The sequence below is a fragment of the Aquarana catesbeiana genome, linkage group LG01 (genome assembly GCF_042186555.1).
Source record: "Aquarana catesbeiana isolate 2022-GZ linkage group LG01, ASM4218655v1, whole genome shotgun sequence".
Lineage (NCBI taxonomy): Eukaryota > Metazoa > Chordata > Amphibia > Anura > Ranidae > Aquarana > Aquarana catesbeiana.
In genome coordinates, this window is record NC_133324.1 from 982725894 (window position 1) to 982750175 (window position 24282).

Consider the following 24282-nt stretch of genomic DNA (forward strand, 5'->3'; position numbering starts at 1 on the left):
TTGCATAAGTTCCATTTGTGTAATGCAACTCTACTCCTTCCTGTTAGTCACCACTTCCTGACTGTACAGTACTTCTAGTTTAACTCCATGGACGATACTCTGAATAAAGTCCAGGAGATGACTTTCAGATTCCTCCAGGGTATTCGTTCTCTAAGGCCCAGCCCTGTCCTCCTGAACCCGCACACTAATCCCTATAAAGTCTTTAGAAGCTCTGTTCCCCTGGGTTACACTCACTTGTGTTGCTGAGCGATCATCCATGAAGAACATAGAAAAGTTCTCTCCCAGTCCTTGTGTGTCAGTGGTAGTGACAGCATTGAAGAAGAATCTCCTGTATTATCTCCTCCATCTACATCTCTCCTTCTCCACATGGCATGCTTCCCCTCCCCAGCAGGCACCCAGAGCTGTATCCAAACTACATCCTTCTCCAAAATCAAGAGCAAGACCCCAGGAAGCATGTGACCAAGCCTTTTCTAGAAGTCCCGCCTCTCCCCAAACAAATGAATGATTGGTCCAGAGGGGTCTTCCAGAAACTACCTGTCACTCTAGTCTTGTATTCCTCCCACCCTCCAAGTCAAAACATAGAAAATAGAGGAACCTCATACAAGCAGAGCGCAGGGGGTCACACCCTCCTCTACACTAATCAACCTCCCATGCCAATCAAACCCACCAGCTCACACCGCAGGGTAAAACACTGGCTATTCTGGCCTATTTCCACACCTAACTCTCTAATCTAGAACTCTACTAAACAGGTGGGCGCTACACACATTATATATATATATGTATTTTTTTTTTTTCAAATATCCGAATTTCCGAATTTTCAAATTTCCGAATTTTCTAATTTCCTAATTTCCTGATTTTTCAAATGTCTGAATTTTTACATTTCCGAACTTTCAATTTCAAATTTGGAAATTTGGAAAATCAAAATTCGGAAATTCGGAAATTTCAGAATTAACTAATTTGTCAAAATTAGTTAAAAAACTAATTCGGAACTAAACAGTGTCTAATACATATATGCAATACAATTATTTAAGGACATACTGTATTTATTAGCGTATAACACTCACTTTTTCACCATGAAAATTGGGTGCAAATAGCGTGTGCGTGTTATACGGCAATACTTCAATTTCAGCTGCCTCGGAGGCAACGGGGGGGACAAGGGGGGCGGGACGAGCGCCGTCAGATTACATACAGTGAGAATCTCCTGTTTACTTGGCAGCCTCTGTAATAGGAAGTCAATAGATGGCAATGGTGAGGCTGCATTGATGGCAATGGTGAGGCTGCATTGATGGCAATGGTGAGGCTGCATTGATGGCAATGGTGAGGCTGCTGCATTGATGGCAATGGTGAGGCTGCATTGATGGCAATGGTGAGGCTGCATTGATGGCAATGGTGAGGCTGCATTGATGGCAATGGTGAGGCTGCATTGATGGCAATGGTGAGGCTGCAGATGGGCACTGACCCTTATTTTGCCTCAAAGTTCCTTATTTAAAATTTAAGTTTTTTTTCCTGAAACTTCCCTCTTAAAATGAATGTGCGTGTTATATGCCGATAAATACGGTAATTGAGGGAGGGCTATTGTAGTACAGTCCTGTTTGTATGGTGTCACTGCTGGATAAATGCACATTTTGCTAAAGTATTCATATACAATGAATGTGATATATATATATATTTATACACATATAGATATGTCCTTCACTAAGTTTAGTGCACCGAACATCTATGTTATGTTATTTATAACTCAGTTAAACCAAAGAGAGTTCCCCAATTACACTGCATTGTACTTTGCAGGTGAATTTCTTGCTGTGCAGTGTGTAGGATTAGATTTTGATTTGTAGTGTGAGGGTGACACCTGGTGGACATTTTTACCAATGCAGACTTTTACATTCTATCTGTTCACTTGTTATACAAGGGTGACATCCAGTGGTGGGTCTGTGTGTTGCAGGCAGACATTTTTCTATTTAAAAACAGGGCTCATTTGCATGTATGTATAGCATAGGAATTTTAAAAATGTATCCGTGCCAAGCTGTCAAGACTGTTATTGCCCATATTCCTTGGTGGTTTAACCCTCATAATTTTGTTTTAAAAATGGCTATAAAAATGTAGGTTGATAGGGGATTCAACTAATACAATTCAATTAATTAAAAGAAAATTGGTATAAGATTTTTTATCTCAATTCTGTGAGAGGCTAATCGATGGGCAAGGACCCTTCCATTATCCAGAGGGACGTGTAGGTGATCTATTACACCCCCGGGGCAGTGTAAAAACTACATTAGGAAAAGAGTCATCCTGAGATCACCAGAGTCCATATTGTAAACAAGAACCCTTCCGAATCACGACTCTGCACGACCGGAGTCATCCTGAGATCACCAGAGTCCAGCTTGTAAACAAGAACCCTTCTGAATCACGACTCTGCACGACCGGAGTCATCCTGAGCTCACCAGAGTCCAGCTTGTAAACAAGAACCCTTCTGAATCACGACTCTGCACGACCGGAGTCATCCTGAGCTCACCAGAGTCCAGCTTGTAAACAAGAACCCTTCCGAATCACGACTCTGCACGACCGGAGTCACCCTGAGATCACCAGAGTCCAGCTTGTAAACAAGAACCCTTCCGAATCACGACTCTGCACGGCCGGAGTCATCCTGAGATCACCAGAGTCCAGCTTGTAAACAAGAACCCTTCCGAATCACAACTCTGCACGACCGGAGTCACCCTGAGATCACCAGAGTCCAGCTTGTAAACAAGAACCCTTCCGAATCACGACTCTGCACGACCGGAGTCATCCTGAGATCACCAGAGTCCAACTTGTAAACAAGAACCCTTCTGAATCACGACTCTGTACGACCGGAGTCATCCTGAGATCACCAGAGTCCAGCTTGTAAACAAGAACCCTTCCGAATCACGACTCTGCACGACCGGAGTCATCCTGAGATCACCAGAGTCCAACTTGTAAACAAGAACTCTTCCGAATCAGGACTCTGCACGACCGGAGTCATCCTGAGATCACCAGAGTCCAGCTTGTAAACAAGAACCCTTCCGAATCACGACTCTGCACGACCGGAGTCATCCTGAGATCACCAGAGTCCAGCTTGTAAACAAGAACCCTTCCGAATCACGACTCTGCGCGACCGGAGTCATCCCGAGATCACCAGAGTCCAGCTTGTAAACAAGAACCCTTCTGAATCACGACTCTGTACGACCGGAGTCATCCCGAGATCACCAGAGTCCAGCTTGAAAACAAGAACCCTTCCGAATCACGACTCTGCACGACCGGAGTCATCCTGAGATCACCAGAGTCCAGCTTGTAAACAAGAACCCTTCCGAATCACGACTCTGCACGACCGGAGTCATCCCGAGATCACCAGAGTCCAGCTTGTAAACAAGAACCCTTCCGAATCACGACTCTGCACGACCGGAGTCATCCTGAGATCAGCAGAGTCCAGCTTGTAAACAAGAACCCTTCTGAATCACGACTCTGCACGACCGGAGTCATCCTGAGATCACCAGAGTCCAGCTTGTAAACAAGAACCCTTCCGAATCACGACTCTGCACGACCGGAGTCATCCTGAGATCACCAGAGTCCAGCTTGTAAACAAGAACCCTTCCGAATCACGACTCTGCATGACCGGAGTCATCCTGAGATCACCAGAGTCCAGCTTGTAAACAAGAACCCTTCTGAATCACGACTCTGTACGACCGGAGTCATCCCGAGATCACCAGAGTCCAGCTTGTAAACAAGAACCCTTCTGAATCACGACTCTGCACGACCGGAGTCATCCTGAGATCACCAGAGTCCAGCTTGTAAACAAGAACCCTTCCGAATCACGACTCTGCACGACCGGAGTCATCCCGAGATCACCAGAGTCCAGCTTGTAAACAAGTACCCTTCCGAATCACGACTCTGCACGACCGGAGTCATCCTGAGATCAGCAGAGTCCAGCTTGTAAACAAGAACCCTTCCGAATCACGACTCTGCACGACCGGAGTCATCCTGAGATCACCAGAGTCCAGCTTGTAAACAAGAACCCTTCCGAATCACGACTCTGCACGACCGGAGTCATCCTGAGATCACCAGAGTCCAGCTTGTAAACAAGAACCCTTCTGAATCACGACTCTGTACGACCGGAGTCATCCCGAGATCACCAGAGTCCAGCTTGTAAACAAGAACCCTTCCGAATCACGACTCTGCACGACCGGAGTCATCCTGAGATCACCAGAGTCCAGCTTGTAAACAAGAACCCTTCCGAATCACGACTCTGCACGACCGGAGTCATCCTGAGATCACCAGAGTCCAGCTTGTAAACAAGAACCCTTCTGAATCACGACTCTGCACGACCGGAGTCATCCTGAGATCACCAGAGTCCAGCTTGTAAACAAGAACCCTTCCGAATCACGACTCTGCATGACCGGAGTCATCCTGATATCACCAGAGTCCAGCTTGTAAACAAGAACCCTTCCGAATCACGACCGGAGTCATCCTGAGATCACCAGAGTCCAGCTTGTAAACAAGAACCCTTCCGAATCACGACCGGAGTCATCCTGAGATCACCAGAGTCCAGCTTGTAAACAAGAACCCTTCCGAATCACGACTCTGCACGACCGGAGTCATCCTGAGATCACCAGAGTCCAGCTTGTAAACAAGAACCCTTCCGAATCACGACTCTGCACGACCAGAGTCATCCCGAAGCGCCTCTCGCGGCACACAGTCAATTTTCTCAGCATAGTTGTCCGTAATTCTTTGACTTTCAGCACTTTTGGTGAAAAAGGTCCCAACACACCTCGTGTTCATTAGATACTCTCTCCTAAACTATATTCTAGATGTCACGTTCCAGTGGAGGAAGTCCAGGAAGATCCCATCGGAGGGGATGAAGCTCTGGAAGGAAACATCCAGGGTAAGCTTGCTGTGGTTAACCACTTAAGGACCGAGCCTCGTTTTGAGATTTTGATGTTTACATGATTAAAACATTTTTTTTGCTAGAAAATTACTTAGAACCCCCAAACATCATATATTGTTTTTTTTTCTAACACCCTAGAGAATAAAATGGCGGTCATTGCAATACTTTCTGTCACACCGTATTTGCGCAGCGGTCTTACATGCGCACTTTGGAAAAAATTCACTTTTTTGAATAAAAAAATAAGACAACAGTAAAGTTAGCCCAATTTTTTTATATTGTGAAAGATGTTGTTACGCCGAGTAAATTGATACCCAACATGTCACGCTTCAAAATTGCACCCGCTTGTGGAATGGCATCAAACATTTACCCTTAAAAATCTCTATAGGTGACGTTTAAAAAATTCTACAGGTTGCATGTTTTGAGTTACAGAGGAGGTCTAGGGCTAGAATTATTGCTCTCACTCTATTGATTGTGGCGATACCTCACATGTGTGGTTTGAACACCGTTTTCATATGCAGGTGCTATTCACGTATGCGTTCGCTTCTGCGAGCGAGCTCATCGGGACGGGGCGCGTTTTAAATTTTTTTTTTCTTATTTATTTTACTTGATTTTATTTATTTTTTCACTGTTTTTTTTTTTTTTTAAATTGGGTCACTTTTATTCCTATTACATGGAATGTAAACATCCCTTCTAATAGAAAAAAGCATGACAGGTCCTCTTAAATATGAGATCTGGGGGGTCAAAAAGTCCTCAGATCTCATATTTGGACTTAAATGCAATAAAAAAAAATCTGTAATTTGAAAAAATGACAACAGAAAAATGTGCCTTTAAGAGGTATGGGCGGAAGTGACGTTTTTACCATAGCCCTGCTATGATATGGAGATGGGTGGGGGCCATCTTCCCATCACTCATCTCCATACCAAGGAAGGAGACAGACGCGATCGCCTCCGCCGCTGCCGACGGCTCCGGTACCGATAAAAGTGATCTTTCTGCGAATCTGCCACAGAGACCACTTTTACCGCCGGCTGAACGCGGGGATACCAGGCTTATGGCAGCTAGCTGCTGCCATAACAACGATATCCATCCCCAAAGTAGGGACGTACATCGGCGTGCGGCGGTCGGCAAGTGGTTAAAGAGGAAGTTCTATCTGTGCAAATAAAATGAAAGTCAGAAGCTACAAATAATGGAGCTGCTGACATTTAATAGAAGGACACTTGCCTGTCCAGGGATCCAGCATCGTCCTCACCCTGGCTAGTTCTTCACTGGCCTACAGGTTCCTGACACCCCAACTGTGGGCAGCCACTTAGGCAGCTTTTGGCTTCCAATCCAGCTCTCCACTGCGCATGCAGGAGCTGCGCTTTGTGAATGGCCCCGCAGTCTTCTGGAACCCGTGACGTGTCCAATGAAAGAGTGCAGGGAGAGTGGAGGGGAAGGAGCACTTCTTTATTGTCAATACCGGGTACCTGTCACCCCCCCAAAAAAAAATAAAACAAAGATGCCAAATATGGGAGAGGAGGGTTCCAAAGCAAAATTCCCCCTTTTGGGTGGCGTTCCACTTTAAGGAGAGAGAAATATAAAAGTCAGTTTTTATATAACATTTTTTATTGTTGTTGTATGTTGCTTTGTAGCTGGTTAAACTATATTTGCTTAGGGTAACTTGCATTTTTATCTGTTTTGTTTGGTGGAGTCCACTTTGTAGAGAATTTGGAATTCTTGTCTATGTAGTTTGTGTCACTTCTGGAATTTGCCTTTTTAAATGAAAGTCGGATAAAAACACAAATTAAAAGTTGCAATCACAGCCGATATTTTCTGTCTTGAGTGGAACCTCAGTTGTTGATCATTTTGAATTTTAGAGTCTGAATGTTTTAAAGATGCCTACAGTAGGAGGAAATGTAAATAGTTTCTGCTTGGATTACAGAGCTCAAGGTGTGGTGGAGGTGGTCGAGGACGATCCCCCCGGAGGGGATGAAGAGGCGGTAGAAGGAAGAAGACATCCAGGGGAGGCCAATACACCACTTCAATATGGCCCTGTAAATGGTAGTTTTGGGTGGATCCCAAGAGATTGTTGTGTGTTTTTATTTATTTTATTATTTTTACTGTGTCTTTAATGTGGTTGATCATTTTTATCAGATTCACAGAATGGTATTTTCATGTTTTGGCAAAACGTATATCGTCCATTTTGGGTGGAGTCTTCCATATTTGTTTGTCATTTAACCCATCTTGGGGTCCAGATGGAGAACAGATGTATGAGCCACATGCAGTACAGGAAATCATCAATCATGTAAATACCAGACATGTGTCTGCCAGTAGATTTGACAAGTACCAGTCGGATCTTTTTGCTCCATCGAATTTAACAATCAAACGATGTGTTACTTTAAATCCGGCTTCTCTTCTTCCTATAATTGATGAGGAAGATGCAACAAATGGTACTGATGTAGAACCTGAGAGTTTTTCTCATGATTGTACGGCTCTGATGGAGGTAGAAAGGGCCTCTGTCACACCAGCAATAGATGAGATCAGATTGTGACACACACTTATTGGTAGATGGTTCCAGATTTTACACTGACGATGGTCGGCCACACACAGGGTTTGCTGTAACCACTACAGACACCATTTTACATCAGGAAGCATTGATACCCCAGATGTCAGCAGAGGAAGCCGAGTTGTGTGCTGTAGTCAAAGCTTGTCATCTCCTAGAGAATCAAAGGGGAAACATTTACACTGACAGCAGATATGTGTTTGGAATGGCTCACGATTTTGGGTCTATTTGGAAAGCACAGAACTTCCTGACTAGTGCAGGGAAGCCAGTGAGACATGCAAAACTCATAGAGCAGATATTTGAGGCCTTTCAGAAACCAGCAGAATAAGTAAAAGGGAAACCTTGCGAGCCACAATGATATGTTGCCTCAAGAATAAAAAACACCTAGCTGCCTGCGTAGAACACGTCTCATATACCGCGCACCACTATAGAGGAAATTAAATACGCTGCGCTAAAGGTGTAAATACAATGATGTCAATAGTGTACATAAATAATAATCCAAACAAAATGAAGAATAATAACGTAGTGTGACGTAGTACTATCACTACCTACTTATACTAATAACGTGGTATGATAAAAGTGCTATAAAGTTGTATTGTTAAATCAGTGCAAAATATGCGTGTGAATCAGTAAATACCACTGTTACATCAGTGCAAAATATACAAATCAACAAATGTCAATATACATAATAAACTTAATCAACATAAAGTTCCATGTGCAGTCAATCTACAGCAGTAGATAAAATATGTGCAATGTTCACAAAAAATGTGCCAAGTGCCACACAATGGTGAAATATACAATATCCAAAGTTATACTAAGCGATCCGTGTTCAATAATATGGGTGTATGAAAAAATGTCCATAAAAAAATCCAGCATGCTCCAAATATTTTTGTGTTTATAAAACCATGCTCCAGTGTCATCCAGTGACCCCCCCGGGAAAGCCTCTGACCTCAGAGCGTGTGACTGAGCTGTGAGACTAAAGTCTAAACAGGCTTTGGTGCCATCCCACGGCTCAGTGATGGTATCCAGGTGCACAGCATAGGCAGTAGTTCCACAAATATAGGAGAAGTATCTGACACTCCATGCTTGGAGGCTATCGCTAGGTTGGTGCACTTACACACCCTGAACTTGTGAGTACCCCATCGTGGGGAATGTTTTTACTTCAATAAAACTTTTAAAACGTTATTACACCATCCAGTCTTCTCTTCTCATTCTCCTATATTTGTGGAAGTACTGCCTATGCTGTGCACCTGGATACCATCACTGAGCCGTGGGATGGCTCCAAAGCCTGTTTAAAAACACAAAAGGAGAGGAGCGCCTCTAAGTAAAAAGTTTATTCAATTGATAAAATAAACAGTAGCCACTTACATTTAAAAACACAACGATGCTTAAGGCAGGTGGATGTGTATGAAGGAATGTGGTGTGGGAGGAAGCCGTTTCCCAGGAGTGTCTCGAATCCGTACTGCAATACGGCGGGGAGCCGGGACGGAACACAGCCAGTCCTGCAGAGGAGAAGAGCAGCCAATCCGTGGAGACCGCGTGTGACGTCAACTACTGTGGGGAACACAACGTGTTTCAGAGCATGCGCAAGGTCCGTGAGGCGCATGCGCGCTCCTTTCTCAAGTGTAGATCTCTACACTTACACAGTATTTTGCAGACCTCACTTTTTGTCACAAAATTTTGAAAATTGAAAAAAGAAAAAAACATTTTTTCTTGTCTTTCTTCATTTTCAAATCAAATGAGAGCTGCAAAATACTCACCATGCCTCTCAGCAAATAGCTTGGGGAGTCTACTTTCCAAAATGGGGTCATTTGGGGGGGGGGTTTCTGCCATCTTGGCATTTTATGGCCTTCAAAACTGTGATAGGTAGTGAGGAGTGAATCAAAAATTTACACCATTAGAAATCCTGAAGGCAGTGATTGGATTTCGGGGTCCCGTACGCGGCTAGGCTCCCAAAAAGTCTCACACATGTGGTATCCCCGTACTCAGGAGAAGCAGCAGAATGTATTTTGGGGTGTAATTCCACATATGCCCATGGCCTGTGTGAGCAATATATCATTTAGTGACAACTTTGTGCAAAAAAAAATTTGTCACTTTCCCGCAACTTGTGTCAAAATATAAAATATTCCATGGACTCAACATGCCTCTCAGCAAATAGCTTGGGGTGTCTACTTTCCAAAATGGGGTCATTTGGGGGGGGTTTGTGCCATCTTGGCATTTTATGGCCTTCAAAACTGTGATAGGTAGCGAGGAGTGAAATCAAACATTTACGCCCTTAGAAATCCTGAAGGAGGTGCTTGGTTTTCGGGGCCCCGTACGCGGCTAGGCTCCCAAAAAGTCCCACACATGTGGTATCCCCATACTCAGGTGAAGCAGCTGAATGTATTTTGTGGTGCAATTCCACATATGCCCATGGCCTGTGTGAGCAATATATCATTTAGTGACAACTTTTTGTAATTTTTTTTTTTTTGTCATTATTCAATCACTTGGGGGAAAAAAAATTAATATTCAATGGGCTCAACATTCCTCTCAGTAATTTCCTTGGGGTGTCTACTTTCCCAAATGGGGTCATTTGGGGGGTTTTTGTACTGCCCTGCCATTTTAGCACCTCAAGAAATGACATAGGCAGTCATAAACTATAAGCTGTGTAAATTCCAGAAAATGTACCCTAGTTTGTAGACGCTATAACTTTTGCGCAAACCAATAAATATACACTTATTGACATTTTTTTTAACCAAAGACATGTGGCCGAATACATTTTGGCCTAAATGTATGACTAAAATTGAGTTTATTGGATTTTTTTATAACAAAAGCAGAAAATATCATTTTTTTTTCAAAATTTTCGGTCTTTTTCCGTTTATAGCGCAAAAAAATAAAAACCGCAGAGGTGATCAAATACCATTAAAGAAAGCTCTATTTGTGGAAAGAAAAGGACGCAAATTTTGTTTGGGTACAGCATTGCATGACCGCGCAATTAGCAGTTAAAGCGACGCAGTGCCAAATTGTAAAAAGTGCTCTGGTCAGGAAGGGGGTAAATCCTTCCGGGGCTGAAGTGGTTAAAGGAAAGGCCATCTAAAAATCCAGAATGTTTTCCTGAAGTGAGTTGGCGGAAAATGCATATCAAAATAATGCTAGTCTTCTAGTAGATCTGAAGCAAGTGCCCCACATAGAACTATCAGGACAGGAGGTTCTGATCTTTCTCCCGGCTGACCCTGGGACCTGGGAGGACCACAGTAGAGCCACTAGGCAGAATATCCCTTGTAAGTTTATAGAAGAACAATGTCCTTAAATGAATGGTGGAGTAAACCCATTGTAACTGTTTTTATATACAAGCTAAAATTGTATAAAGTGTTGGCCAGAGAGTTGGAACCTGTGTGTTTATCATTCTCTTGGGCCGTGTCTCCTCAGTCTGTCCAGTTAAACATTCCTTACTGCTCCATCGTTTGCATACATTACCATTTCTCATTTCTTATCCCTGTGATTAAAATCTCTAGGACAGAGTTGAGTAAAGCCTCGCTGTCACACTTACCCCAAACACAGGTGGTCAGACACTATAGCTCACTACTGTGTTCTTCACCTATAGCAGCCCCCTTTTCCCATAAGGCAAGCAGGCCTACCGGTACTCGGTTGCCCCCAGGTCTTATACACAATGCTATAGTGCCTGACCATCATGCCAGGGCAAGCGCAAACTGAGCAAAGCAAACAGGTAATTGCAGTTGGCAGACAGGTAGAGTGGTTCTATGACAGTCCGGGTAAAAGGCAGGCAGAGTTCCGATAATAGTCCGATATCCGGTCCGAGGTCATACACAGGAAAATCGAAACTAGCAGGGCAGACAGGGAGCTTGATCAGGAATTAAACACACTATATCACAAGCATGCAACTGAGGATTTTTCTGGCTTTTAACAGGATTGGTTTCCACCCAGAGACTGGCCACATTAACCACCTTGCAGGTGGACAGACAAACAAGGAGAATGCCATAGCCAAAACCAGGATGCTGGAATGAAGAGTAGGAGCGCTAGATGTTCCTGACACTCACTAAGCCAGTGTCTTCAACTCCATTCCTCAAGGCTCCCCAACAGGTCATGTTTTCAGGCTCTCCATTGTTTTGCACAGGTGATTTCATCACTTTCACTGCCTTAGTAATTTCCACAGCCGTTTTCATCTGAGGGAAATCCTGAAAACCTGACCTGTTGGGGCACCTTGAGGACTGGCATAGTTGGAAAAGTATTTAGGTTTTTTTTCTCATCCCACAGGATTATTGAAAAAAAATGAACACCTTTCCCAAGATCTACAGATGTGCAAAGAAAAACTTGGAATCAGAAGAACCAGATTTGTGATCCGAGGTTTTTATTTACCAAGATTGGAAAAGACCAATGACTTTGCTTTTTCTCTCTCTGGACAGTTTAAGGCATTTTCCCATCCCCCTCTAGCTTTTTGGGGAAAAAACATTTTTATTGTTGAATTCTGTTTTGTGCCATTGTTATAAGTTCACACATCTTCGGAGTGAATTACACCGGAGTCCTGAGCGTCTTCTGGTCTGCTTTCAGGTTTGACTTCAACCAAAAATTCTGACCAAAAATCGAACCCGAAACAGTGAAGAGGGGAGCACCGGACCCCTGATGTGATCCGATCCATACGGCAGTGTGACCCCAGACGTACGTTTTCACATTTTCTACCATTTTAGGAATGTTGTTGTGTTTTGTCAGCACTTTTCATCTAATTGATCGCGGACTACAGAGGAGGACTGTATATATAATATTATTTTCTATTTAAAAAAGATATATATATATAACATTCTTTGTACAAAAAAGTTTTGGCTATACATGTAAATAAATAAATTAAAAAAAGATAAAACATATTTTTGTTAATGCTTCTTGAACAATGCTGGTTTCATGGCGTTGCTTTCCATACTTTTGAGTAAAAAGAACTATTGGAACTTTTCTGTGGGTAGTTCTCATGCCCAACTCAGACAAGCATTTGCTCCAGTGTTGGTAACATTATTACCGTGTGACAATGTCAGATTAGTTCTTACTACTGTCACTTTAAGAATCTGTTGCTATGACGGCAACGATTTCTTCAACATTTTCTGACATTTCTCAGATTAGTAATTAAGACCCCCTCTGAGCTGGCATAGACGGGTACACGAGTACTCAGAGCGGGCAGTGCCTTTGTTGGGAAGCTGGCTGTATGTACACAATATAGTGCTGTATCCCTGCCCCCACTTACATGTCGGCTGGGAGATTTCTTGTCTGAAAGATAAATGTAAATGTGATAATGGTGATGTCATAGCCCAAAAACAGGACAATGCCCATATATGGGAAATGATTTGTCATTAAATGGGCGGAGTGTGATGGAGAACGGAGACTAGTTTCCCATCAGGTCTGCAGAGGACACGTTTGAAAGCCGACATTGGGCTGAATATTAGATATGGATCCTTTTTTTTTTATTTCTGTGTCTGGCCAATCAAAAGCAAAAATGGAGCTGAAGGTCCCCATCGGGCTCCACCCCCCCCCCCCCCCCCGGTACCAAAGGCATTGGCTGCAAGCATGCTCAGTTCTCTTCATATGCATTTCACATATGAGAGACTTTTGGAGTTTCCCGACAACTACATAGAAATATTTGAGGGATAAAAGTCAAGATGAAAATTTGAACCAGAAATTTTACACAAAAAACCTTCTGCGGGGGATCCACTAAGACATTACTGTGAATACACAAATACCTTTTTTTAATATCTCACATTCTAAATACAATGGAAATCTCATCATGTGACATTTCTCTGTGATAACAACATTGTACAAACTCTTTATACATTGTAATGGAATACAGCATCACACTCATATGATTTTATTTGTTTGCTACTTTTCAGGAGTATTTCATTATTCTGCAGACAGTGAGGCTTCTGTTGGCAACTACAAAATGGAACTGTATTCATAGTAATGGCTAGAGATGTGAAGGCCCGGAAAAAACGGAAAAATTCAGAAAAAAACTTTTTTTTTTGTTTTGTTTTGTTTTTGTTTGTTTGTTTTTTTTTTTCCTGAAGGCTTTTTTAGTTTTTTTCTAAAATATTGGAAAAATCGAAACAAAAAAAAAATAGTGGAATATTTTATTTTAACATGAGGAATAAAACATTTTAGGACAGGGTGTTCACCTTACGTTTTTAGAAGTTCCTAATTGTGATGACGGACAGAAAAGAGAATCTGCAGAAGCAGAGAGACGGATAATGAGAATTTCAGAAAATTATTCTGATTAAATGTCCATTGAAACTTTAGTCCCAACTCTCTTCTTAACACTTCCCCCATCTTCAGTTCTTTTTATGAGAATGGGGGTTTTATTTTTATTTAATACTGTGGAGAGGAAATATGACAAATTGTTACTTTTGGTTTTGAAAATTGTTTTGTGGAGGTTTTTTGGCTGTTCCACATAAACTAGTAATCAGTTCAGGAGATTGTCTCTCCCTTTGTTACAAATAAATATTATAAAAAAGTAAATTCTGTTTGTGATAATTGTTTGGCTACACTATATATTTAATATGCTAGTTGTGATCATTTTATGCCAAGTCAAATTGTCCATAGTCATATTTTATGTTCCTAAAGTAACAGAATGACTTTCAATCTTAAAAAGACAAAAAAGTGCTAATGTAGCATTTTTTTCAATTTTTCCGAAAAATTCTGTTTTTTCCCCCTCAAAAAAACTTTTTTTTTTTCCGAGCTTCAAAATTTCCAGAAATGTGACATCTCTAGTGATGACAATGGAAAGCATGCTCAGGAAAGTTCATAGGAGTTGGTTTGCTTAGAAGAGCTGATCCTGCAGACAATGGGGACATCTTGTGGCCTTTCTAAGTAACAACAAGCTCTTATAAATGGTAATCATTCTACAGCGCATGCTTAGATGTATTCATAGGAGTTTGTAAGCGCTCATTGATCTGCAGACAATGCACTTTTTTTTGTATTGGTTTGCAACTACAAAATCAAATAAACGGTTGTGTATTCATAGTAATGATCACACCAGTTCTCATGGGATTGTTTTCTTACAAGAGATAATCCTGCAGACAATGGGGACATCTTGTGGCCTTTCTAAGTAACAACAACCTCATGTCAGCTACATTCACAGTAATAGTAATCTAGAGAGCATGCTCAGAAGCATTCATAGGAGTCTGTAAGAGCTCATCAATCTGCAGACAATGTGGGCTTCATTTGTCATTGTTTTTACACTACAATATCAAATAAAAAGGTGTATTCATAGTAATGACAAGCTGGAGCATGCTCAGAGGAGGTCACATGAGATGGTTTACTTACAAGAGCTGATCCTGTAGACTGTGGGGACATCTTGTGGCCTTTCTAAGGAACAACAAGTTCAGATAAACTCCATTTACAGTTTCTCAACTCCAGTCCTCAAGGCGCCCCAACATGTCATGTTTTCAGGCTTTCCTTATTTTGCACAGGTGATTTGATCAGTTTCACTGCCTTAGTAATTACCACAGCCATATCATCTGAGGGAAATCCTGAAAACATGACCTGTTGGGGCGCCTTGAGGACTGGAGTTGAGAAACACTGATCTAGAGAACATGCTCAAATGCTTTTGTATGACTTTGTAAGATCTCATTATTCTGCAGACAATGTGGACTTTTTTTGGCTTCGGTTTGCAACTACAAAATCAAATAAACTGTATATTCATAATAATATCAACCTAAGACAATGGGCAGACAAGCTGATAGGAGGTTTTGTTCAACTTACAAGAGCTCATCCTGCAGACAATGGGGACATCTTGTGGCCTTTCTAAACAACAACAATCTCATATAAACTATATTCACAGTAATGGTGATCTTCTAGAGCAGGGGTCTCCAAACTTTCTAAACAGGGGGCCAGTTTACTGTTCCTCAGACTTTGGGGGGGGGGACTGTGGCCATTGGGAGTAGAAAAGGTCGCAACGTCAGTGGGAATAAACAATGGCGTCATCTTTGGTGTCAGTGGTAAGAATTGTGCCTCATCATTGGTGTCATTGGGAGGAATTGTGCCCCATCGTTGTTGTCATTGGGTGAGATTGTGCTCCTGTGTTGGTGGGAGGAGTTGTGCCCCATCATTGGTGTCATTGGGAGGAGTTGTGCCCCATCATTGGTGTCATTGGGAGGAATTGTGCCCCATCATTGGTGTCATTTTGCCCAGTTGTTGGTGTCATTGGGAGGAATTGTGCCCCATCGTTGGTATAATTGGAAGGAAGTGTGCCCCTTCACTGGTCTCAGTGTGGGGGAGGGGGTATTATGCCTCATTATTAGTATCAGTGGATGACATAGTGCCCCAAGGGCCTGATAAAAGCAAGCAAAGGGCCACATCTGGCCCCCGGGCCGCAGTTTGGAGACCCCTGTTCTAGAGTAATGCTTCTCAACCTCTTTTTTAGACAAGGCACCCCCTAAAATTATGAACAGTCTCGGGGCACCCCATTCTAAAATGTAAAAGATTATTCTAATAGTTTTACATAACACATCGTCATCCACACATGAAGGACACCCAACGTTGGCTGTGATGTATTTTTCCAAATCCACTATACTTTTACACGCTGGTACTGACTAGTATTCCCAAGTTTCTCTTCTCCCTCAGTTTTTCTCCATCGCTAATCTAATGTAACCCCAGCGCTTACAGAGAGGGGCAAAGGGAGGATGATTGGTTGTTAGGACTCCGGTGGCTAGAAGGTGGTAATGGTGCACAATGAAAACCTGTGGCTTTATTTCACTATAAGGCAGGCTTGTTCCACCTGCTGGCCTGTATACATTTGTGGTAAATATTTTGCCAGGGCACTCTGGGGGAAAACGGCTGATCTAGAGAACATACTCAGAATCATTCATATCAGTTTGTAAGAGCTTGTGATTCTACAGACAATTGTGGGCTTCTTGCAACTACAAAATGAAATGTGGTCCAGCCTATGGATGGTCCCCAGACTCCCAGCTCCAGGAGGGGCCCCCCGGAGAAGCACCTCCCAAGGACCCCAGACAGAAGAAGTCTTCAGAACCAGGTGCTTGGCAAGTCTGGTTGGGGGAGGGGGGGACTGAACCCAGGCTCTGAGCGTTAGGTTGGCCTTATTGCATACTGTAATAAATAGGGATTGAGAAGCACAGCAGCACTTGTTCTAAGTAACAATGTGAGATGAACACACCAGAGGGTCTAGAACAAATATATAAAAAAGTGCATAAAACCAATATGTTATAGATAATAAATCACACAAATAACAAACAAAAGCCAGGCTGACCATCTAACACACATATAAATTAGAAATGTAAATATAAACAGATGATATGAAATCAAATATAGAAGAAGATGATAATACAGATCGTTCTTCATTGCACACAGTCCATGCCACCACCTTCTTCTTGACTGTCTGCTTTGGGGTAGAGGGAGGGGGTCCTGCCAGATAGACATCAAGGGGACCCATTCAGCCTAACAGCTGCCCTGGCCAAGTGGATCCGGCTGGTTGGTTGCACAATGTCACCAACAATGGTAAAGCTTCCCAACACAAGGGTTGTCTAATAATGTCTGAGAGAGTTATGGGCATTGTGGCTCGTCACACCTGGTCCATCTCCTGTGGATCTCGTGCTGTGAAAACACAAAACTGCCCCCCCATCTAAGCATTGTAAAGTTTGGGGGTTGTAGCTCCACAGCGCCATGTACAAAGCCATTTAACTTCAAACTAAAAGCTGTTTACTTTTTCTGAAGGCAAACACAAAGAAATGCTTCCAGCAGCAAAACAAAGTGCAACACACAAAAAGTCTGCTTGTCTACAAAAGTACAAAATATAATGAAACCCGGTTCATAGATGGGACTTTACCCCGGGCTCAGCACAGCCCCAGTCTGCCTATTACTCCAAACAGGTGTCTCTCCCCAACTCCTTCTCACACCACCACACCGAATACTACTTTCTGGTTTAAGTGCTGCTTCCCAGAACCTCCTAGACCTTTGGAGACTGGAGTCCCTGTAGTCAGGGGTGGAGGCCCTTTTGTGAGAATAGAAAAAGAAAATGGGGCGCACTGGTCTAGTGCATTATCCAACCAATTTATTTATTTCTCACCGAAATGTCACTTTAGGGGCTCAAAACCTCTGGTCCCAAATACCTCTCTATTAATACAGAGAGGACTGCGAGTCAGTTCTCTCCTTAACATGGCTAACCCAGAAATTCCTCACCCACCTATGGTGAGCCCCCCGAGTACCCACACTCTTCCCCTAAAGGGATCCTAACTTAAACACTGGGGCCACATAGCACCCCGTTCAGGACCCATCCTTGGCGTCCTGTACAGTGTAAAAGTTGGAAAGTAAAGGGATAAAAACAATATGCACTCGCTCTGTAAAAGAGGGAATTGGACATTTGGTCATGCTCAGAGAAGGGTCACCTTAGAGGACTGCATAGTTCAGCAGACAAGCGGATGGATCCTACAGAGTTAATCGCTTGTCTATAGAACATGGATGAGGTTTTCTCTTTTTCCAGCTGAGCACCACATTCCATGAACGGTGACACCCGCGGTGAAGGACAATGACTCTGCGAGCCAAGAGCTGTATCGGGGTCACTCCCGTCACACTCGTGCAGCGCCAAGTCATCCTCCCACAACACGCTCACTTACACACTTGTCTCCAAGCTGCTAGTGAGAAAATAGAACGCTATACAGCTGTCAGTGTGGAACATAAAAACCTCTGTGACTTCTGGGGCACAAGGTGTGGCCTTGTGAGTTTGAAGCTGCCTCCCTAGATGGGAAGCAGACAGGGAGGATGACGTTTCTCATTGGATGAAGTTTCTGACTGAAGGACCTCAATTAACTGCGCATGCCAAACTGGCGGTACTTTCAAAAAAGAGTTCAGGGAAATTGTAAGGGCTCCATCATGGAGAAAGGTGGGGTCTTGTGGGTGCCAAGCTGCCTCCTTTGATGGGAAGCAGGCTGTATCTTCTCATTGGAGGAGTGGGAGTAGCTGTCCATTGTTAGCTCCATGCCCCAGTAATAAAAAAATGAAGCAATCTTACTCAGATGGAAAGTGATTGTGGGAAAAGAAGCCCCTGACTACAGGACTGCAATTAGCTATTTGTGCCAAGCCAGCCATACTATCCAAAAAGAGTTAAGGGAAATTTTTAGGCTGTTTTATTGAAAAAAATATTCCTTGTGAGTGTGAAACTGGCTTCCTAGATGGGAAGAAGCAGATATGGAGGATGAAACTCCTGACTAAAGGACTACAATTAACTATGCGCACCAAGCTGGACATCCTATAAAAAAAATAGTTACGGGAAATTTTTAGGCTGTTTCCTGGACAAAAATAGTCCATGTGAGTGTGAAACTGGCTTTCTAGATGGGAAGAAGCAGATAAGGAGGATGAAGCTCCTGACTGCAGGACAGTCATTAGCTATGCGCACCAAGCTGGACAGCCTATAAAAAATGAGTTAATGAAAATTTTCAGTCTGTTTCCTGGAAAAAATAGTGATTGTGAGTGTAAAATTGGCTTCCTAGATAAGAAGCAAATATGGAGGATGAAGCTCCTGAGTGCAGGACTGCAATTAGCTATGCGCACCAAGCTGGACATCCTAAAAAATGAGTTATCAGGAATTTTCAGGCTGTTTTCTGGACAAATATAGTCTTTATTAGTGTTAAATTGGCTTCCTAGATGGGAAGAAGCAGATAGGGAGGATGAAGATCCTGAGTCCATGACAGCAATTAGCTATGCGCACCAAGCTGGACATCCTATGAAAATGGGTTAATGAAAATTTTCAGTCTGTTTCCTGAAAAAAATAGTCCTTGTTAGTGTGAAACTGGCTTCCTAGATGGTAAGAAATAGGTAGGGAGAATGAAGCTTCTAACTAGAGGACTGGAATTACCTGCACTTTGATAGTTGTCTGTACTATCAAAACAGAGCTGAGGGATACTGTAAGGCTGCTTCATTGAGAAATGTGGGGTCTTGTGAATGCAAAGCTGCCTCCCTTGATGGGAAGGAGGAAAGGAGGATGTAGCTTCTCATTGTTTGCTTTATGCCCCAGTAAATAAGTGCTGATGGAAGGTATACAATTGTTCCCTTAACTGGAGTTCAGTTCTTCAGTGTTCTTCCTGTGAGGCTGGTCCCTGCCTGATCCTTGTTTCTGGACCTGCTCCTGAGTACTTCTCTTGTACCTGCATCTGTGACCAGCTCCCTGTACCCTGCACCCTGTTCCCTTCTTCCAGCTCCCTGTACCCTGCACCCTGTTCCCTTCTTCCAGCTCCCTGTACCCTGCACCTTGTTCCCTTCTTCCAGCTCCCTGTACCCTGCACCCTGTTCCCTTCTTCCAGCTCCCAGTACCCTGCACCCTGCACCCTTCTTCCAGCTCCCTGTACCCTGCACCCTGTTCCCTTCTTCCAGCTCCCTGTACCCTGCACCCTGTTCCCTTCTTCCAGCTCCCTGTACCCTGCACCCTGTTCCCTTTTTCCAGCTCCCTGTACCCTGCACCCTGTTCCCTTCTTCCAGCTCCCTGTACTCTGCACCCTGTTCCCTTCTTCCAGCTCCCTGTACCCTGCACCCTGTTCCCTTCTTCCAGCTCCCTGTACCCTGCACCCTGTTCCCTTCTTCCAGCTCCCTGTACACTGCACCCTGTTCCCTTCTTCCAGCTCCCTGTACCCTGCACCCTGTTCCCTTCTTCCAGCTCCCTGTACCCTGCACCCTGTTCCCTTCTTCCAGCTCCCAGTACCCTGCACCCTGTTCCCTTCTTCCAGCTCCCTGTACCCTGCACCCTGTTCCCTTCTTCCAGCTCCCTCTATCCTGCACCCTGTTCCCTTCTTCCAGCTCCCTGTACCCTGCACCCTGTTCCCTTCTTCCAGCTCCCTGTACCCTGCACCCTGTTCCCTTCTTCCAGCTCCCTGTACCCTGCACCCTGTTCCCTTCTTCCAGCTCCCTGTACCCTGCACCCTGTTCCCTTCTTCCAGCTCCCAGTACCCTGCACCCTGTTCCCTTCTTCCAGCTCCCTGTACCCTGCACCCTGTTCCCTTCTTCCAGCTCCCTCTATCCTGCACCCTGTTCCCTTCTTCCAGCTCCCTGTACCCTGCTCCCTGTTCTCTACTTCCGGCTCCCTGTACCCTGCACCCTGTTCCCTTCTTCCAGCTCCCAGTACCCTGCACCCTGTTCCCCTGTTCCCTTCTTCCAGCTCCCTGTACCCTGCACCCTGTTCCCTTCTTCCAGCTCCCTGTACCCTGCACCCTGTTCCCTTCTTCCAGCTCCCTGTACCCTGCACCCTGTTCCCTTCTTCCAGCTCCCAGTACCCTGCACCCTGTTCCCTTCTTCCAGCTCCCAGTACCCTGCACCCTGTTCCCTTCTTCCAGCTCCCTGTACCCTGCACCCTGTTCCCTTCTTCCAGCTCCCTGTACCCTGCATCCTGTTCCCTTCTTCCAGCTTCCAGCTCCCTGTACCCTGCACCCTGTTCCCTTCTTCCAGCTCCCTGTACCCTGCACCCTGTTCCCTTCTTCCAGCTCCCTGTACCCTGCACCCTGTTCCCTTCTTCCAGCTCCCTGTACCCTGCACCCTGTTCCCTTCTTCCAGCTCCCTGTACCCTGCACCCTGTTCTCTTCTTCCAGCTCCCTGTACCCTGCACCCTGTTCCCTTCTTCCAGCTCCCTGTACCCTGCACCCTGTTCCCTTCTTCCAGCTCCCTGTACACTGCACCCTGTTCCCTTCTTCCAGCTCCCTGTACCCTGCACCCTGTTCCCTTCTTCCAGCTCCCTGTACCCTGCACCCTGTTCCCTTCTGCCGGCTCCCTGTACCCTGCACCCTGTTCCCTTCTTCCAGCTCCCTGTACCCTGCACCCTGTTCCCTTCTTCCAGCTCCCTGTACCCTGCACCCTGTTCCCTTCTTCCAGCTCCCAGTACCCTGCACCCTGTTCCCTTCTTCCAGCTCCCTGTACCCTGGACCCTGTTCCCTTCTTCCAGCTCCCTGTACCCTGCACCCTGTTCCCTTCTTCCAGCTCCCTGTACCCTGCACCCTGTTCCCTTCTTCCAGCTCCCTGTACCCTGTACCCTGTTCCCTTCTTCCAGCTCCCTGTACCCTTTACCCTGTTCCCTTCTTACAGCTCCCTGTACCCTGCACCCTGTTCCCTTCTTCCGGCTCCCTGTACCCTGCACCCTGTTCCCTTCTTCCGGCTCCCTGTACCCTGCACCCTGTTCCCTTCTTCCGGCTCCCTGTACCCTGCACCCTGTTCCCTTCTTCCAGCTCCCAGTACCCTGCACCCTGTTCCCTTCTTCCAGCTCCCTGTACCCTGGACCCTGTTCCCTTCTTCCAGTTCCCTGTACCCTGCACCCTGTTCCCTTCTTCCAGCTCCCTGTACCCTGCACCCTGTTCCCTTCTTCCAGCTCCCTGTACCCTGCACCCTGTTCCCTTCTTCCAGCTCCCTGTACCCTGCACCCTGTTCCCTTCTTCCGGCTCCCTGTACCCTGCACCCTGTTCCCTTCTTCCAGCTCCCAGTACCCTGCACCCTGTTCCCTTCTTCCAGCTCCCTGTACCCTGCACCCTGTTCCCTTCTTCCAGCTCCCTGTACCCTGCACCCTGTTCCCTTCTTCCAGCTCCCTGTACCCTGCACCCTGTTCCCTTCTTCCAGCTCCCTGTACCCTGCACCCTGTTCCCTTCTTCCAGCTCCCTGTACCCTGCACCCTGTTCCCTTCTTCCAGCTCCCTGTACCCTGCACCCTGTTCCCTTCTTCCAGCTCCCTGTACCCTGTACCCTGTTCCCTTCTTTCAGCTCCCTGTACCCTTTACCCTGTTCCCTTCTTATAACTCCATGTACCCTGCACCCTGTTCCCTTCTTCCAGCTCCCTGTACCCTGCACCCTGTTCCCTTCTTACAGCTCCCTGTACCCTGCACCCTGTTCCCTTCTTCCAGCTCCCAGTACCCTGCACCCTGTTCCCTTCTTCCAGCTCCCAGTACCCTGCACCCTGTTCCCTTCTTCCAGCTCCCTGTACCCTGCACCCTGTTCTCTTCTTCCAGCTCCCTGTACCCTGCACCCTGTTCCCTTCTTCCAGCTCCCTGTACCCTGCACCCTGTTCCCTTCTTCCAGTTTCCTGTACCCTGCACCCTGTTCCCTTCTTCCAGCTCCCTGTACCCTGCACCCTGTTCCCTTCTTCCAGCTCCCTGTACCCTGCACCCTGTTCCCTTCTTCCAGCTCCCTGTACCCTGCACCCTGTTCCCTTCTTCCAGCTCCCTGTGCCCTGCATCCTGTTCCCTTCTTCCAGCTCCCTGTACCCTGCACCCTGTTCCCTTCTTCCAGCTCCCTGTACCCTGCACCCTGTTCCCTTCTTCCGGCTCCCTGTACCCTGCACCCTGTTCCCTTCTTCCAGCTCCCAGTACCCTGCACCCTGTTCCCTTCTTCCAGCTCCCTGTACCCTGGACCCTGTTCCCTTCTTCCAGCTCCCTGTACCCTGCACCCTGTTCCCTTCTTCCAGCTCCCTGTACCCTGCACCCTGTTCCCTTCTTCCAGCTCCCTGTACCCTGTACCCTGTTCCCTTCTTCCAGCTCCCTGTACCCTTTACCCTGTTCCCTTCTTACAGCTCCCTGTACCCTGCACCCTGTTCCCTTCTTCCAGCTCCCTGTACCCTGCACCCTGTTCCCTTCTTCCAGCTCCCTGTACCCTGCACCCTGTTCCCTTCTTCCAGCTCCCAGTACCCTGCACCCTGTTCCCTTCTTCCAGCTCCCAGTACCCTGCACCCTGTTCCCTTCTTCCAGCTCCCTGTACCCTGCACCCTGTTCCCTTCTTCCAGCTCCCTGTACCCTGCACCCTGTTCCCTTCTTCCAGCTCCCAGTACCCTGCACCCTGTTCCCTTCTTCCAGCTCCCTGTACCCTGCACCCTGTTCCCTTCTTCCAACTCCCTGTACCCTGCACCCTGTTCCCTTCTTCCAGCTCCCAGTACCCTGCACCCTGTTCCCTTCTTCCAGCTCCCAGTACCCTGCACCCTGTTCCCTTCTTCCAGCTCCCTGTACCCTGCTCCCTGTTCCCTTCTTCCAGCTCCCTGTACACTGTACCCTGTTCCCTTCTTCCAGCTCCCAGTACCCTGCACCCTGTTCCCTTCTTCCAGTTTCCTGTACCCTGCACCCTGTTCCCTTCTTCCAGCTCCCTGTACACTGCACCCTGTTCCCTTCTTCCAGCTCCCAGTACCCTGCACCCTGTTCCCTTCTTCCAGCTCCCTGTACCCTGCACCCTGTTCCCTTCTTCCAGCTCCCTGTACTCTGCACCCTGTTCCCTTCTTCCAGCTCCCAGTACCCTGCACCCTGTTCCCTTCTTCCAGCTCCCTGTACCCTGCACCCTGTTCCCTTCTTCCAGCTCCCTGTACCCTGCACCCTGTTCCCTTCTTCCAGCTCCCTGTACCCTGCACCCTGTTCCCTTCTTCCAGCTCCCTGTGCTCTGCACCCTGTTCCCTTCTTCCAGCTCCCTGTACCCTGCACCCTGTTCCCTTCTTCCAGCTCCCAGTACCCTGCACCCTGTTCCCTTCTTCCAGCTCCCTGTGCCCTGCACCCTGTTCCCTTCTTCCAGCTCCCTGTACCCTGCACCCTGTTCCCTTCTTCCAGCTCCCAGTACCCTGCACCCTGTTCCCTTCTTCCAGCTCCCTGTGCCCTGCACCCTGTTCCCTTCTTCCAGCTCCCTGTACCCTGCACCCTGTTCCCTTCTTCCAGCTCCCTGTACCCTGCACCCTGTTCCCTTCTTCCATCTCCCTGTACCCTGCACCCTGTTCCCTTCTTCCAGCTCCCTGATACCCCTGTTTATTGTGCCAGTTCTGACCTACATAGCCAGTTAGGTTGTTATTTGGGTTGCTGCCATTTCATGTTTCAGTGTCACTTATATTGTTGATGGTTTACTGGTGTTGGTGTCAGAATTGTGTT

At 46.0% G+C, this 24282-nt stretch overlaps 1 protein-coding gene across 1 annotated transcript in view; it reads left to right on the top strand.

Annotated features, from left to right (window-relative positions):
- The window catches only part of LOC141129123 (uncharacterized), a 179394-nt gene that overhangs the window by 27600 nt on the left and 127512 nt on the right, over window positions 1-24282 (top strand). The window contains exon 2 of the mRNA XM_073616941.1: window positions 4818-4891. Coding sequence (XP_073473042.1) covers window positions 4818-4891 — 74 coding nt within the window. The remainder of the gene's footprint in view (window positions 1-4817; window positions 4892-24282) is intronic.